The sequence below is a fragment of the Callorhinus ursinus genome, unplaced genomic scaffold, assembly GCF_003265705.2.
Source record: "Callorhinus ursinus isolate GAN/ISIS: 27379988/994484 unplaced genomic scaffold, GSC_fseal_2.0 scaffold6, whole genome shotgun sequence".
Lineage (NCBI taxonomy): Eukaryota > Metazoa > Chordata > Mammalia > Carnivora > Otariidae > Callorhinus > Callorhinus ursinus.
Window position 1 is genome coordinate 39,090,320 of NW_027397068.1, and position 17,292 is coordinate 39,107,611.

At 34.8% G+C, this 17,292-nt stretch overlaps 1 protein-coding gene across 5 annotated transcripts in view; it reads right to left on the bottom strand.

The window, feature by feature from the left end:
- TBC1D32 (TBC1 domain family member 32) overlaps positions 1-17,292 on the bottom strand; it is a 208,218-nt gene that overhangs the window by 154,048 nt on the left and 36,878 nt on the right. For all 5 annotated transcript variants that reach the window (XM_025864955.2, XM_025864962.2, XM_025864946.2 and 2 more), the window contains 7 exons: positions 16,821-16,965; positions 14,253-14,312; positions 11,758-11,848; positions 9,280-9,420; positions 6,557-6,649; positions 3,965-4,107; positions 150-277 (listed from right to left, as the gene is read on the bottom strand). In XM_025864955.2, the coding sequence (XP_025720740.1) occupies positions 150-277; positions 3,965-4,107; positions 6,557-6,649; positions 9,280-9,420; positions 11,758-11,848; positions 14,253-14,312; positions 16,821-16,965 (801 nt within the window). The remainder of the gene's footprint in view (positions 1-149; positions 278-3,964; positions 4,108-6,556; positions 6,650-9,279; positions 9,421-11,757; positions 11,849-14,252; positions 14,313-16,820; positions 16,966-17,292) is intronic.

A 17,292-nucleotide genomic window follows, 5' to 3' on the forward strand; every position in this document is an offset into this window, starting at 1 on the left:
TAATACATTGTTAGTGGCTGATCAGGAACCTATCTATAATAGTTATCCTGATTTTCATTATTAACATATTGTATGACATTTTGGAAACTTTTGAATCAGATCGAGAAAATGTGCTAAAAATTCCACAAACTTAAAACACAGACATATACCTTTTTTCTTCAGAAGAGTTCATATTTTCTCCATAAAGTAGTAAGGTAAGTCCTTCTTCTACAGATGCAATTCTTGCCAAAATATCAGCTATGTGAATTAAAGCTGTTTCAGAGCAATCTGGAGCAGTCTGTACATTAAAAAGATAACAAACCATATAATTTTATGACATGCTAACATTTCACAGACTAAAATTTAAGGGTGGTAGTGTAGTCTAACAAAGTTATATTACCACAATAAAAAGAAAGTTAATGACTGTTTGGCTATGAAGTATGTCTGAATTAAATGTGTCACTATATTATATTCACTTACCAGCACAGCTGATGAGGCAGATACATATAGACTTTTTGTCCAAACCAGTTATTGTTTATTAAGACAGTTGAGAGAACTGCTGTTCTCATTACAGTTTTATATATAATTCTGTTTGACAAATGCAGTAGCTCCTCTAGATCCATCTTGCCCTTTACTTCCCACTCACCAGTTCCTGAATATCCACCCTAATTTTATTATACATGATTTCTAACACACTGCCATCATTTCTAAGGAACACCATTCCTTTGTGCAATTGGTTGGGTCATGAATTATAGGTCTGAGTAAGAACAACCAATTCATGGGCTCACCAATAACCAATGATGTCATCTAATGGGGGGTGAACAAATCATATTTCTTTACTTTTAATTTTAAGTGGAAATACTAAAAATATCTTTGCCAGCATATAGCAAATTAGTACAAGGAAATTACTAAAAACTAATATGACTATATTAATGCTGGAGCCCATCTAGAAGCCTAAGTCTACTAAAGTTCCTGTTCTTTCTGGGGCCTACTTATTTGTCTATACCTGCATAGCTGCCAATACACATACTGTCTAAAAGAAATCTGAGTATCTATACTTTGAAACCAATACGGCCTAATAAATTCAGTGAGTTAGCTTTATAACTAATGAGTCAGGCATATTCACCTGAATATTTCCTTATTATATTAGGCATTATGATACAGTCGATTACTTTCACTTTAAATATCTTTCTTAAAACAACTTCTCTGCCTGAAATACTTTCCTTCTCTCATATATTCATTTTTTTTAAACCTTTCTATTCCTCATCCAGTATTTTAATAGTCTGCCTTTCCTATTAGAATAGGTTCCTTCAGAAGAAAGTATAAGTCTTAATCTCTTCTGTATTTCAAATACCTAGCAAAGCACCAATGATACAGTAGTGGCTCAATGGGTGATGCTGAATGCTTTAAGATTAAATACAGAATGTCTATTATGTGCCAGAGGGCTATTTCTTACACTCAAGAATAATTCCAGCATAATTACAGAAGTAGATAACATGGGAATATGCAGAAATAAACACCTAACTTTCCCAGGAAGAACTAGGACAAATTTTCAGAGAAAAAAAAAAAAACTATAATCTGAAGAAAGGAATTTTTCACTTAGACCAAGACTTCCCAGGGTGAGGGAAAAGTATGCAAACATAGGGAAATATTAATAGCCTTGTCAAAAAATGCAAATAATCTGTTATAAGTGAAATACATGGGAAAAAATGGGTAGGATACAACATGAAAGTTGATAAATTTCAGACTTTTTATCTAGACATTTATCTAGCAAGCAACAAGTAGGAAAGTATTGTGATGGCTTTAGTGACAATACAGAGGACAGGCCAGAAAGGTTAAAGACTGGAAAAAATAAGAAAATCATTTCAATATTCCAAGCAAGGAATTATCAGAGCTTAAATAAAATCAGTAGCAGTAGGGATTAAAAGACATACATGGATTTTAGAGATACATAAGAGAACAAGTCTACAGGGCTTAATTACAAATGGAATGAAGAAAATGAGGAAGTCTAGATGTACAGCAGTCCTACTCATCACACGGGAAAATGGGAGCAAGCTTGAAGAAGTGGAGCAAGAGAAAAAAAAAAAAAGGAAAGAAAAGAAAAGAAAGAAAGGGGGCGCCTGGGTGGCTCAGAAGGTTAAGGGTCTGCCTTCGGCTCGGGTCATGATCCCAGAGTCCTGGGATCGAGCCCCACATGGGGCTCCCTGCTCAGCAGGGAGCCTGCTTCTCCCTCTCCCTCTGCCTCTGCCTGCCGCTCCCTCTGCTTATACTTTCTCTCTCTTTCTCTCTGTGTCAAATAAAAAATAAAAAAATCTTAAAAAAAAAGAAAAAAAAGAAAAAGAAAACACTGACAAACCAAAAACTACTATTTTGAAAATGGCATTTGATTTGCTCATAGAGCAACTCAAAAAGGTGTTTAGCAGGCATCTAAAGACAAATCTAGAGTTGAACAGATCTAAACTTAGATGTTAACTATACATCTAATCTTCATGACTGGAGGAAATCACCTAGGAAAAACTCTCTTTCGAAAGAAAAGAGTGAACCAGGTCATGACTCACTGAAGACAGCAGGGACCTGGAAGGGGAGCCCTCATAGGTGACAGGGAAAGAATGGTTAGAAAGGGAGGGCAAAAAATATACAGGAACTTAGGAAAGCCAGATAAACAATTTTAGAAGTTGTCTATAATCAGGTAGATAATAGTCTGAAAAGTGGTCACTAGTTATAGGTATAGGAAGTTACAAGCAACAGCAATCAATGATGTGATGGAGGTAAGATCAAAATGCAATGTTCTGAAACATGACAGAACAGAGGGAGACAGGAAACAATGGCAGTCTTCCATAATTAATTGTTAAGAAGATCAGATATTAGGTGGTAGCTAAAGATGTGCATTGGATGATCAAGGGCTTCTCTCATCCCAACTATGAGACAGATTCAGGCATATTTACAGATAAAGGAAAGAAGCCACAAGAAGATAAAAAGTTAAAGATATATGAAAGCAAAGACAAACAACAGTTCTGAAACAAAATCCAAGAGCACATTTCTCAACTCTGGTATGAGGTTCATATTTCATATTACCATTGACATTATGGCATTCTACTATATTAAACTGTATTAGGAATTCTATTGGTCCTTCTCTACTTATCTTCCTAAGGCTAACCATAAAACCAAAATTACATCCCCTTAATTTCCTACAATTCCATACTTTGCACCACATTCACATAAATGTTTAATGTTTTCTGAATGAGCAATGAATAATGACTATATGATGGGATGAACAGTTGCCCAGCCCATTGAGGAGTGGGCACAGGAGATGGAAACAGTAAAAACACTACAAAACACAGACATGGAAAGGCAAAACCTTTAGCCTATTAAGATTTAAGTCATTCCCCCGAAGCTTAAGTCATAGAAATGGACAGAGAGCAGTGCTACTAGTGGTACCAACTCTGCTACCTGTTAAATGTCGGAGCTCGAGCAATCCACTTCTTTCAGCCACAGTTGTAAGGATTAAATTACATAATGCAAAGGAACAGGCCATACAAACTGTAAAGAGATATGAGCATCCCAGTTCTGAACATATGTGTAAGTCTTTCTTTCTAAAAAACTAGTTCTTCATATAAAACAGAGCTGACTCTTCAGAAAAATAATGTAAAGGCTCTAAAATTACTGTTAAAACAAATAATAAAATTCACAAGATTAGATTTGTAAGACAAATACCTTAATAACTTCCCTCAATCCTTATACCTAAGCCTGACTAGAAAAGAAAATTATGTTATATGTATTTTCCCCCTACACTGTCAATAACAAATAAATCAACTGACTACATAAACTATGATTTAACATTAAATAAAAATCGAGGGTCAGCATAAAATATTCATATGTGGAAAGATATCGTAATAAATATTTCAAATACGTCAAATTTAAAAATAAAGTCCCACTGAATGTTCCCAATACCCAATTAAAAAGACTCTCTTTAGTAAATACCAACCTTAGTTCCTTTCATTAAATTATGAATAGGCTGAAGAAGTGCCTCAATCACAGTGTTATTATATAAGCATTCGATTGCACATTCTTTTTGATCACAGAGTATCCGAAGAATTTCAGTCACCATACTTGCAGGAGAGTAATTATCTGATAAACAAGTACTTTTAGATATTAAAATTTTAAACATTAAAAACTTAATGTATCTTATTTATGAGTTAGCCATTGCTGTTCTAAAAAGATCAACATCAAAGTTAAATAGTTTAAAAAAAAAAAATCACACAACGCAATGCCCAAAGGATGAGGTATTGTCAAGTCACAACCTGAAACCTAAGGGGTGATCAATTAAGCTCAATATATACTCAAGTTAATTTTTAAAAAGTAAATGACAAATCTGAAGGCTGAGAAACAACAGAAGATCATTCACTGTTTGACATTAAGTCACTGCTAACAGTGAAGATGTGATTTGAAGCAAATTTACAACTTTTCTCTTCCCAGCAAACACTTGTATTCACTTTTTCTTTTTTCTTAAAACATGTATTTGGGGCACCTAGGTGGCTCAGTCAATTAGGCATCTGACTCTTGATTTCAGTTCAGGTCATGATCTTGGGGTCATGAGATAGAGCCCCACTTCGGGCTCCAAGCTCAATGGTGAGTCTGCTTGAGATTTTCTCTCTCTCCCTCTCCCTGTGCCCCTCACCCCCCAGTTGCACAGGCACTCTCTCTCTCAAATAAATAAATAAATCTTTAAAAAGAAAAAAAAATATATGTATTCAAGTGTCCAACCTAGTAGAAAATGAAAGTAAAACAAAATGATGGCTAAAAAGGCAGAAAAGGTAAAACCTCCTTTTAAGACTCACACACCACTACTTGTATCACCATAAAACTGGTGAAATGAATGAGCATTGTAAAAACTTTCTTTTAAAATATATACGGGAAAACACAAATACAAATAAATGTAACACAGGGAATAGTCACTAAAATAAGTGTGATATTTTTGGTTTCATAAATCAATAGATTTTCAGGTTATATTACCTAATATACTCACAAAATAGTGTTCTACAAGAAACTAAGGAACCAAAAGTTAGCAGCTTAAGGTTGTAAGCTATAATACTAAAAGTAATACCAAAATTCTTAATTTAGGTTACAATATTCTATACTCCATGAACACACTAAGACCTCAAGTCAATACTTGACAAAAAGAAAATGGAGAAGAAAAGTTTAGTGATTTTTTCCAACCAGTTCCAGACCCTGTTTGCAATGAGAGATACTACTGATGAGCATATGGCCATTCATTCATTCATCCATTCTTTTATCTATTTTTGAGTGCCTACTATGTGCCAGACACTGTGCTAGGCACTGTTAACTAAGACACACAAAAAAATTAAAAAACAGTCCACTAGATGGTAAACCAAGACACTGGCAAATAATTATAAGAAGGAACATTTTTTTTTTAATCAACTCACCTCATATTCTTTTTTTTCTTTAAATTTTTTATTGTTATGTTAATCACCATATATTACATCATTAGTTTTTGATGTAGTGTTCCATGATTCATTGTTTGTGTATAACACCCAGTGCTCCACACAGAACGTGCCCTCTTTAATACCCATCACCAGGCTAACCCATCCCCCCATCCCCCTCCCCTCTAGAACCCTCAGTTTGGTTTTCAGAGTCCATCGTCTCTCATGGTTCGTCTAAGAAGGAACATTTTTAACAAAGGAAGCACCGCATGTTATAGGAACATATCACAGGCAGACATAGGCTACATGTTTATACATAGAAATGCTGTAAAGGCAGAAAGAAGTTTGAGAGCCATTGTTGAGACTAATAAGTTGTTATAATTACATAAATAAAATATACTGATTGATAGATGCATACAGCATTAATATATATGGCCCAAACTATCTTTTTTTCTTTGATTCACTTGAATTCTTCTCAGAATTTTGCCAGCATTTCTACAGTCATTTCCAGGTTTGGAACACTATCAGCCTATAGATTATGGGAGTGTTTTGTTATTAAAGTGTTTTGCTTTGTAAACTTTCATTGATAGTCAAAGGAAAAAGTGTAAGTTATCTTTTAAATGTAAATATTATAGACCACTTTTTTATAAGCCAGTCAACAGCTAAAGACTAAAAGTTATTATATTGAAAAACATGAAGTTTTTGCTTTTGCTTTATTCTTTCATTAGAGAAGATCTGAAGTTTTAGATGTGAGCTAAAACAAGCAGGCTGATCAAAACATCAGGCAAGTATAAAGCATAGAAAACAGCAAGAAAGAACACATTAGTACCTATCAATCAAATTTCCCTTAGTAGCATTTCTTAAGAACATCCTGATCTTAAGAACAACATTAAAATTCTCAGAAAAATCAATTCTACATAAAAAAGTAGTAAATTAGGAACATCTTAAAACATCAATGAACAAAATTAAATTTCATGGTTTACTTCCAGGACCAATGTAATTTGTTATGAATAATACTGCATCTTAGGAAACCTCTTTACCAAAACTAGGTCAGTCACTCAAAATGTCTAGACAATGGAATATTAAGTATTTTTAGATGTTTTCTATTACACTATTTAAAACAGAAGCAGAATTACCTAAATGTGCAGCTGATGTCATCTTTGGACAACTTGGTGAGTAACAGATAAGTTGGGTAAACAGAACCAGAAGATCTGTAAGGGATACTAAATCTTTGAAAAGGAAAAAAGAAAAAGATTATTTTCTAGTATACACTTACAACTTAGAAAAATTTAACTGAGCTTCCCATCCTCCTGAGTTTTCAGAGACTGTGGTAAAATTAGGAGAAGGGAGCTAGAACCCCAGATAGAAGGCCCCAGAAAAACAAATTAGACATGGGAAGTTAAAAGGTGGCAAGGACAATAATGCAGCAGGGGCTATGTGCAGGTGCAGTTTTACCACTTATGGTGGACCCGTCACTTCATATAAACCTACAGCAGGAAGATCTAGGAATCTCATTAGGACCATGAGTTTTTTAGGAATGATAAAATTCAGCTTCATATGTTGTTCCAGCCAACGTATCTATATAGAACTGTAGAAAAGGTATCAAACTTTTTCAAGGAAATATTTTGGGCTCAGTGGCCAAACTGTTTCTGTTACAAATACTCAATTATGATGTTGTAAAGTAGCCATAGACAATTTGCAAATGGACAAGTATGGTGGTCTTCCAGTAAGACTTTACATACACCAAAATTTTAATTTTATTCCACATGTCACAAAATAGTCGTAATTTTTTCAAGTAATTAGCTCACAAGCCATACAAAACAGTACCAGATTTGGCCCATGGGTTGTGATTTACCAACCCCTGCTGCAGAAAATTTTCATCAAGATTCTGGTGAAAATGCAGGTGAAACTTAGCAGTAAATGTTGACTTATGCTAATATAGTAGAACAAAGCTCTCAAAACTCAGTTTTGAGATGACCTATGACATTCGTCAGGCCAAAAGGTCGATGTTAAAAGTCAACATAAAGTGCTAAATTACAGATGATAGACATATAAACTTCAGTTCAATACATGCAGTAACATTACAAGCATTTATTAATCTTTCTATCTCTGTAAAGTTCAACAGTATCCTATAAAATGGCAGCTCTTTTCTTGAAAGCCCATTCTCTAAGTGCTCATTATGCCTAGAATTACATGACCACAGGATGTATCAGTACATAAAACAGTTTTTGTTGAGGAGCTCACAACCAGAGTAACTGAGGAGAAAACCTTAAGTAAAACAACTAGGAAACAGTACAAAAGTATTCAAAATGAAGACACTCCATAATAGGATTGGCAAACCATAGTGATTATGGTCTAATTTTGTAAGGCTCGTAAGCTAAAAATGTTTTGTTTTGTTTTACACTTTTAAAGGTGTATATGGGGCACCTGGATGGCTCAGTTGGTTAAGCAACTGCCTTTGGCTCAGGTCATGATCCAGGAGTCCTGGGATCTAGCCCTGCATTGGGCTCCTTGCTCAGCGGGGAGCCTGCTTCTCTCTCTGCCTGTTGCTCTCCCTGCTTGTGCCTCTCTCTCTCTCTGACAAATAAATACATAAATAAATCTTTAAAAAAATAAATAAATAAAGGTGTGTAAACTGTGTCAAGGATCTCTCAAACCATACCCAGATTCAATGGTTCACTAGGAGGACTCAACACACAGTTGTGCTCCCAGCTATGGTATTTCACAACAAAAGATACAAAGCAAAAGTGTATGAGGTGACGTCCAGGTGCAAACGTCCAAGGGTTCTCTTCCAGTGGAGTCACACAAAATATACTTAATTCTTCCAGCAACAAGCTGTGGCAACACACGTAAAATGTTGGCTACCAAGAAGCTCCTTAGAGACTCAGTGCCCAAGCTTTTTACTGGGGGCTGATGATGTAAGCACACTCTGCATAGCACGTACCAGGATTCCAGACTCCCGGAAGGAAAGCAAGTATTCAGTATAAACTACATTGTGTGTACAGATAGTTTAGGTAGGCACAGTGAACCACTCTTATCGGTTCTAGGAAGAGTGAGAAATCCAAGTTCCCAGATGCCAGCTAGTGCAACCTTGCAAGCAGGCTTTCCTAAGGACAGCAGTCTCAGGCCTGCTGTGATAACTCTTTTGCACACATAAGCACATGAATACACAAATATACAGGATATGAAACAGAGACAGTATGTAGCCAACAAAACCAAAAATATTTACTATCTGACACACAGAAAAAGTTTGCTGGTCACTATAGTCCTATATAGACTTAAAGTTTTAAGGGAGGCAAAAAAGTAATAGCATGTGCTGAAGTTTGACGGGGAAAACTTTAAAAATAAGACTTAGGGTAACATAGTAATGTTATCAAATGGTACAGAGCTTTGCAGTTTATAAAATAGCATTCTGAAACTGCATCTCTAATCATCACAAAAACTGTGTGAGCTCAGTATCACTGATATTATTCCATCTTTGTAGATTAAAAAAACAAGCAATGGTTAAGTGAGTTGCCCAAAGGTCATAGCCAGTTTATAAGGGAACTAGAATTTAAACAAGGTCTTCTAGTTCTGAATCCAGATCTGGATTGTTCAGTATGTCTAGGATTTTGAAAGACAGGGAGAAATAAGGAAAGCATTAAAGGCTGGATGAATAGAAAAAACTAGAATGTAGGGGAAAAGCACATACTGATAAAAGCAAATGTAATACTTAAAGGTATACAAGCCATCAGTAGACTAAAAGGTATGTCACTAAATATCCTAGAAGAGACCACGCAAAATCTCCACAAAGTTTAGTAATTCATAGCACATTAACCTTACCAAGCTGAACATATTCGTTTCTCCTAATTGTACTTACCTTTTCTATTCTTCAGCTTTATGGGAAATAGCCGTCTGCCTTGTGTATAGATCAATAATCTTCCTAAAAGGCACAGTGAGTGAATGAAATAAATATATTGTAATTCTTGTCCTGAGTAGTAGAAGGTTTTCTGTTTGTTCCCTTAAAAGAGAAGCAAAAATATTTATTTTAATGCTATATTTTAGATAGTACCTATCTTCATTCCCTTCCAAACATTAAACAAGGTTGCAGTCTATAATGAAGACTCTGTTGGTGTTAAAAAAAAAAAAAAGTTAATTATCTTTCTTAAGATCCTATAACACCTAGGGGCGCCTGGGTGGCTCAGTTGGTTAAGCGACTGCCTTAGGCTCAGGTCATGATCCTGGAGTCCCGGGATCGAGTCCCACATCGGGCTCCCTGCTCGGCAGGGAGTCTGCTTCTCCCTCTGACCCTCTTCCCTCTCGTGCTCTCTATCTCTCATTCTCTCTCTCTCAAATAAATAAATAAAATCTTTAAAAAAAAAAATCCTATAACACCTAAATCTCTGGGGAAAAGCATTCATCACAAAATTTAAGCTCAGGGAAATGTAAGATGCATACAGTATTCCTTCTAAATCAGCACAAGATTGTCAGAATTACCATTTGTTATCAAGAGGAACTTCAAGAATAAGTTAAGGGAGGAAGTCAACAAAAAATATTACTGTTTAATTCTACCAATTAAAAGTCAATACTATAAAAGACTGTATTTATAACCATGTTAGCAAATGAAATTAGAATCTGTAAAATATATACACCTAATATATATCATTCATCCATACATTCAAGATCTACTGAGTACCTGTTTGATATAAGACCTTGAATTATTTGCTGGTGTCAAAAACCAGTAAGAAGCAGGACACTGGGCTTCCGATTCAGAGTATGGCAGTCTGGTATGACCAGAATTTGAGGGGCACGGGCAGATCACAGAGGACTAAGCTACAAAAGGAATATTTTGAGTCTTCACTTCAGGAAAGCTTCTCTGCAGGAGGTTCGGATAATGCAGGGCAAGTACCAACAGAAAGGGAGACCCAGTAAGAAGTGAAGCAATGTCCCAGTTCGAAAACAGAAACAAAACCCAAAGAACACCAGAGGGGAACAGAATCAAGAACAAAAAAATCAATCCGGAAAAGAATACCTATTCAGTGCAGTCCAAAGAAAAGGGATATTGATAAGGGCATATAAACATGCATTTGTATGCTCAGAAGCAGGACATTTGGGGAATTCATATCTGCCAAGTTCTACTTTTCTTAGTGTAGTAGGTAGGATGTAAAGTCTCCTCTTGAAAGAAAAGTGAGCCATGGTAAAGCAGGGCCCTTGATAAGACTGGTAAAAGCTTGCAACAGCTACTGTGGACACTGAAGAAAAAATATCTAAGAGGATGCAACACAGTTGCTATGGTTAGAAAAGTAGTACGCCCACTAAATGTATAACAAATGCTCTCTGCTCAATTTCCTGAAGACCAGAGAGGATGGAAGACTGAATTGATCTAAAGACTAGAAACTGCAGACAGGAAACTGAAATGAAAGAGAAAGAGCAAGGATTTTGAAAGAAATGGCTAAAAAAATGAAGCACCCCAGGTCTTCACTAGATAGGGAAGAGAGCAAAGCCATGATGTCCTAGTAGAATGGTAGGGGGCGGGGGGAAAGCACTAGATATAACATTATAATATCAAGAAATTTTTAAAATCCATAAATTTATAAATGAAGTAAGTTTATATAAACTTATCCTTTTCCTCCTCTTGAATAAATTCTGGCTTCTACACTTCCCCCTTTACTACAAAACACTAACTTTTGAAACCCACTAATTACTGGTCTTTGACCATTTTTCTTGCTTGAATTAGATAAAGAATTTAGCCAAGGATTAAAAAAAAAAATAAGATCTTCATATTCTCAGAGAACTTACTATTTGCTTAGAGAAGTGACAAAAGAGAATGAAAAAAGATTAACAAAAGTGTATAGACATTGGTACGTAGCAGAATCTGACTATAAGAGAAGATCCTTTACTTATTCCTGAGATTCAATAGAGTGACTAAGGCCAGATTATGAAACATCTAGGGTATTTTAGCTCAGAAAGAGGATAAGCAGACAGGAATCAAAGGGTGGGATATCCAATAATAAAACAATATTTTATAGAAATGTTCCTCCTCCTAAAATGCATAAAGGTCAATTAAATGACTAATATACCAGAGGAAAGAATGAGCAGTATCTTATCGCAATATAACAGACTAGGACATATACTCCAGTATAAATTGAAGAACTGCATATGTAACAATCCATATGATAATGCATTAGTTTCAAATGTACAGCTGTTATGAAAGTCATCATCATGCTGTCTTTTAAATTTGTGAAAATATTTTATGTTAGCAGAAGTGATCTAATTTACCATGCTACTGACCATTAAAAACTAAGTTACTAAAAGGTATCATCTTTAAAAGTATGTAACAGAGGAAAACAATACTTACCACAATGCTTTGAATGGCCCAAAATCTCATCAGCTTTCATGGCTTCACACAACTCAAAGTACTGAACACACTGCTGAACTGCTGTAGTTATCTAATAAAATAATAACTTATTAATAATAACTTATTATTTCTAGAAATTAATTCCATGCAATTGTCTTTTGCTTTGTAAGAGCTCCTTACATAAAGGCTTTAATCATGGCAGTGGGTTTGGCATGATGACCAGCTAAAGCATTTCTTCTAGCTTCTCCTCCATACTCTCATAACATTTTCTGCAACTGTGGAATGTCTGCATTGTCCAGCAGAGTGGCCACTAGCTATATGTGGCTACTGAAAACTTGAAATGTAATTAGGGAAACTGAGGGAACTGGGTATTTTTAATTTTCTTTAATTATAATTTAAAACTAATACATGGTTAGTGGCTACTCTGGGCAATTCTATTACATTTATGACATTTATGAAATTTTAAGTAGGTAGCATTAGGCAACACAATTTATGTGCCTGCTGTCAATTTTTTTAAGATTTTATTTATTTATTTTATTTATTTATTTGAGAGAAAGAAAGCGTGTATACAAGCATGGGGGGTGGGGGGAGAGGCAGAGGGAGAAACAAACGCCCTGCAGAGCAGGAAGCCTGATATGGGGCTCCATTCCCAGGATGCTAGGATCATGACCTAAGCGGAAGGCAGACACTAACTGACTGAGCTACCCAGGCACCCCGGTGCTGTCTATTTTTAAGAACTGAGAAAGCTGAGAGCTTTATTTCCATAGCATTGTAAAGTCATGAACTAGTTGAAAAGCATTTTGGCTATCAGCATAAATATTTAACTTTTTATTTAAACAACTTCATTCTTTGCCCAATCTACCCATAAGGGAATGACTTCTGAAATGGCTTTATGTAGTGTATTTCCTTTTTCTTGCCCTCGCAAAATCATTTAAAAAAAATATTGACAGCCAGAATTTAAATTTTCTCTTCATTTTTCACATACCCTGTTTTTTTAACTTCCCTCCCCTGCCCTTCCTCCATCTTAGGAGTTAGCAATTAAGTGCACCTGAGTTGCCATCCATCCTCTATTATTATGAACTCACTCATATTTTGTAAGTTTAGGAAAGCTTTTTAAGAGAAAATAAGGTTTAAGTTGAAATCTCATGCAAGTTTGACCCATTATGTACAGGACATATTTGATATAAAGTTCTTTATAATAAAGTAACTATTTTCAGACTAAAAACTGATTATAGTATAATTAACTCTTAAAAATTTGTTCCTTATTTAAAAGTTAATCTATCAGAAACATTTGCAATACTTCCACCCGGGCCCCTGTGATAGCAACAGTAAATTATTTGTATGACAAACCATGGGGAGGGTGAATCACTGGGGTTTCTCCCCCCTTCCTCTAGTCTGACAAGATCAGTCTATATTCATATGGCAAAAATCTTCATTTACAATAGGAATGGAAACGAAATGAGATGTGGAAAGACTTTATTTCAATTCATTAAAAATTTTTAAACGCTACTTTTTTAGGATTTATCTGAGAGAGAGAGAGATAAAAAGAAAGAGAGCAGCCCTGCAAGTAGGGGGAGGGGCAGAGGGAGAGAGTGAGAATCTCCAGCAGACTCCCCACTGAGCTTGGAGCCTCCCTCTGTTGGAGATCATGACCTGAGCTGAAATCAAGAGTCAGTCACTTAACGGACTGAGCGACCCAGGCACCCCAAATGCTTACTACTTCTACTAATAAATCCTCACTCTATTCTTCAACATTCCTCTCTTCTCCTTTCTGAAACTCAATGCTCTTGGTTCTCAAACACAGAAAAATTATTGTTCTTTCATTTTATGCTCTACTGCACTCAGAGAGTTCACAACTCTAGGAATATTTCACTTGCCCTTTTAAACTCAAGATTCTAACAACAGAAATCATACTTATTTCAAAGTCATATGAGAACTTTTAAAAATATTTTAATAAATTTCACATTTTATGTTTGTCAATTGTTATTAGATTTGATTGCTTTTCAATTCCTTTCAATGCCCATACATACTATTCTACTAATAGCAATAAATGTAGAAAATTTTGCTAATATATTTTACAGTATTAGTTTATATTTGGTGTAACTTGAATTAATTTTTGTAAATACAGAAGCATTTATCATTCTGAGTTTTTCATACAACCTTCAGTCAAAAGCCTGGGTATATTTTACAGAACTAACTCCCCTACAAATTCCTGACCTGAATTAAGTTATAATACTTAAAAATAGGGCTTATCTCAAACTACCTCAATTTACTCTGTAATTATGGATTTCCTAATTGTTATCCTGACTATAATTTAAGTCTCTCCTTATATCCTTTTATATTTCACAGAAAGGTAGTTTTAAAAAGATCACATAAAAGGGGGATTGTTTCATTAACCAAGATTACTTATCACTCAACTTTGCACATTCAACTTATTACACTGTATACCTTTTTGTGATATTATTTCTCAAAATTAAGGACAGAAATAGACTTACCAGAGATTTATATTTCTTTTCTAGAAGTCTTAGTACTGCAGTTCTGCTATAATATGCATGCTAAAATTAGGAGAAAATGATATTTAATTTAATATTCAAGCTATACCAAAGTCTATTTTTCCTGCATCATTTCCAATAACATAAATTACCAACAACAGTTTTAAATAATTGTAATCAGCACAAAAACAGGTTTTTCTATGTACAATGGATTATGAGCATAGCAATCACAAGAATGCAAATGATAAGAAAAAACTACGGATCTTTTATTGACCAGTAGAAAAAATATTCGATCCCTCAAATGCAACCAGTTTCTGTGCTAAGTTATTTTAAAACCATTATCAACACACATATCTGAAGGAAAGATACAAAAGTGGGGGAGGAGAAGATCACAACCCTCACAATGAAGAGGATATTCTACTGTCTACATATGCAGAAGTTTGCCACGCATGAAATGTTCTGAAAGAACAGTATCCTAATCATTTTCTGCCAATCACATATTTTAAGTGATTCGAAGTGCCAAAAAATAATTCTCTCCTTATAGCTAAATATAGTAGGATTAAAACATGCTTTTTATGCATTGCACAAAGGGGAGACTATACATCAATATTACTAAATTATATTAGATATGTATTTTCAATGTAGCTTCTTCATTTTACTTAATAAAAACTATTAAACAGTATTATACTTGTTAAAAACTATCACAATTCTAGGAAATAGAGTTTAATTAAATGGGGTATTGGTTAATTGAGGTTTAATAGCAAGTCTGTGTGTTTTAACCCTAGTGGTTTAAAATGTTTTCAAAAACCATTAATCCTTTATTCAGTTTTAAAAGAGAATGTTAACCAACATTTCAACTTTTGATCACGTTCTGAAAAGAAATCTTCATTGGGCATGCCTTAGACCAGTCACTATACTATATCCCTCACACCAAGTTCAGCTGCTACCTGATTTTGTACATAAAGTTTTATATATTATCTATGGATGCTTTTGGGTTACAACAGAATTGAGTAGGTGCAAAGACAGTACAGCCCACAAAACCAAAAATTTACTGTCTGGCCCTTTAGAAAGTCTGCCAACCTCTGACTTAGATGAGTATAGGGTAATATGATGAATTTTCATTAATATTAGAATACACTCAGGAGCTGATTTTTTTTTTTAAAGAATTTTCTGTTGGTTAGTTTTCCTGTGATCTGCTGCATACTCTTGCAAATCAAGTACTAACAATAAAAAATGTTAAGTGAAAAAATTATAAACAGAATTGGATTTGTTTTTCTTTTAAAGATTTTATTTATTTATTTGTCAGAGAGACAGCGAGAACAAGCACAAGCAGGGGGAGCAGCAGACAGATGGAGAAGCAGGCTCCCCACTGAGCAAAGAGCCCGATATGGGAGTCGATCCTAGGACCCTGGGATCATGACCTGAGCAGAAGGCAAACGCTTAATGACTAAGCCACCCAGGCGTCCCAACAGAATATTTGTTAAAGACCTAAACCGATAAATTTACAATTGTATATAATGTAACTACATAACCAAAATTTTGATAGTTATACCTGTTATAGAAATTTAATTTGTGGTTTTACATATTTCACGTTTTCTACAATAAAGGTATAGTTTGATAATTAAAAATTAAGGAGAAAGTGTCAGATGTAAGAAACAAAGGGTTCAAGTTAATTAAATTGAGCCAACACTTATCAAACATAAACAGTATAGGCCAGGTAAGGGCTAAACCCTAGATAGAACTGGGTTTTGGTTAATTAGGCATCACTATCCAGTTTAGATAACAAAAATCAAAACAAAAGTAAAAATAAAAATAAGCCATCAACTAGGTAATGTCCAAAGTGTGCCAAGCAGTAAATAAACTTGTTGCTGCTTTGCATGGCAAGTCATGGCCCCACACTTCTCCCTTCCCCACAGCTGCAAATACGTAATGCCTTGCAGACCAGTTTTAGAGGGACAAAGATGTAAGAATAAAAGCCAACACTGCTGCAGCTACTATCACACAGACCACTTATTCCACAGCAGAGGAGGGAGGAACAGCATAAGGATCTCTTTTACTCTTCAATTAGTTTCAGTTCCAGAACAGTAATGAGCTCCCCTGGAAATCACCGGCATTCAGGCATTAAACATTTTCCAAACTACAGGTTCAGGAGGAAGTAAATGAAAGGATATTTTCAGACATATTTCCTAAGTCAGAGAAAAATGAACACTGAACTCACATTCTACCATACCTACTTAAAAAATCTGAAGATTTTAAACTAAAAAAGACTAGATTTTGGATAGATCATTCAGTTTACTAGATTCAAATGAATTATCATTTAAAATCCCATTCTGGCTCTGTCACTTACTAGGTAAACAACCAAGTAAGTTACTTCTCCATGCCTCAGCTCCCACATCATTAAAATGGGGTAATAATACCATCTATCTCATAGATTGCCGTAAGATTTAAACGAGTTTAACATGTAAAAGTGATTAGAACTCTTAGCACACAGTAAAAACTGGAATATTAACTATTCTTTGAAACAATACAGCAATGCACTGAAAAGTATAAAAACTTTCCATTTTTCCTTACCATCCACTTTTTGAACCACACAGCCTTGGTATCAACCAATGCAAAAAAGTAAATTGGATCCAAAATCTTTTGTGAGACAAGATGGCTCTGATCATGTTTAACTGATAATAAGGACAAAGTATTCTCCACAATTTCTTCCATATACCTTAAAGTTTGGGAACAAAACAGTTTTAGAAAAAAACAAATGCTATTACACATACACACACCCACTGTACCAATGATATATTTTATATTTATGGAATAATAAAGTGAAAATTTTTAGAAACAACTTTTTTTTTTTGTTTCAGCAAATGGTAGAGGTGGGATTCACACCCAATTTCTTCCTGCTTTTTATAAAACATATGTTCTTTCTACTTCAACACTGGCTCTCCAAACTTAACTTTCCTTTTTAGACTTACAGTTGCTCTTAACAACCTTATTAAAAAGTTTTAGAACTGAAAGGAAAAAGGTTAAAGAACACTTAAGGAACTTG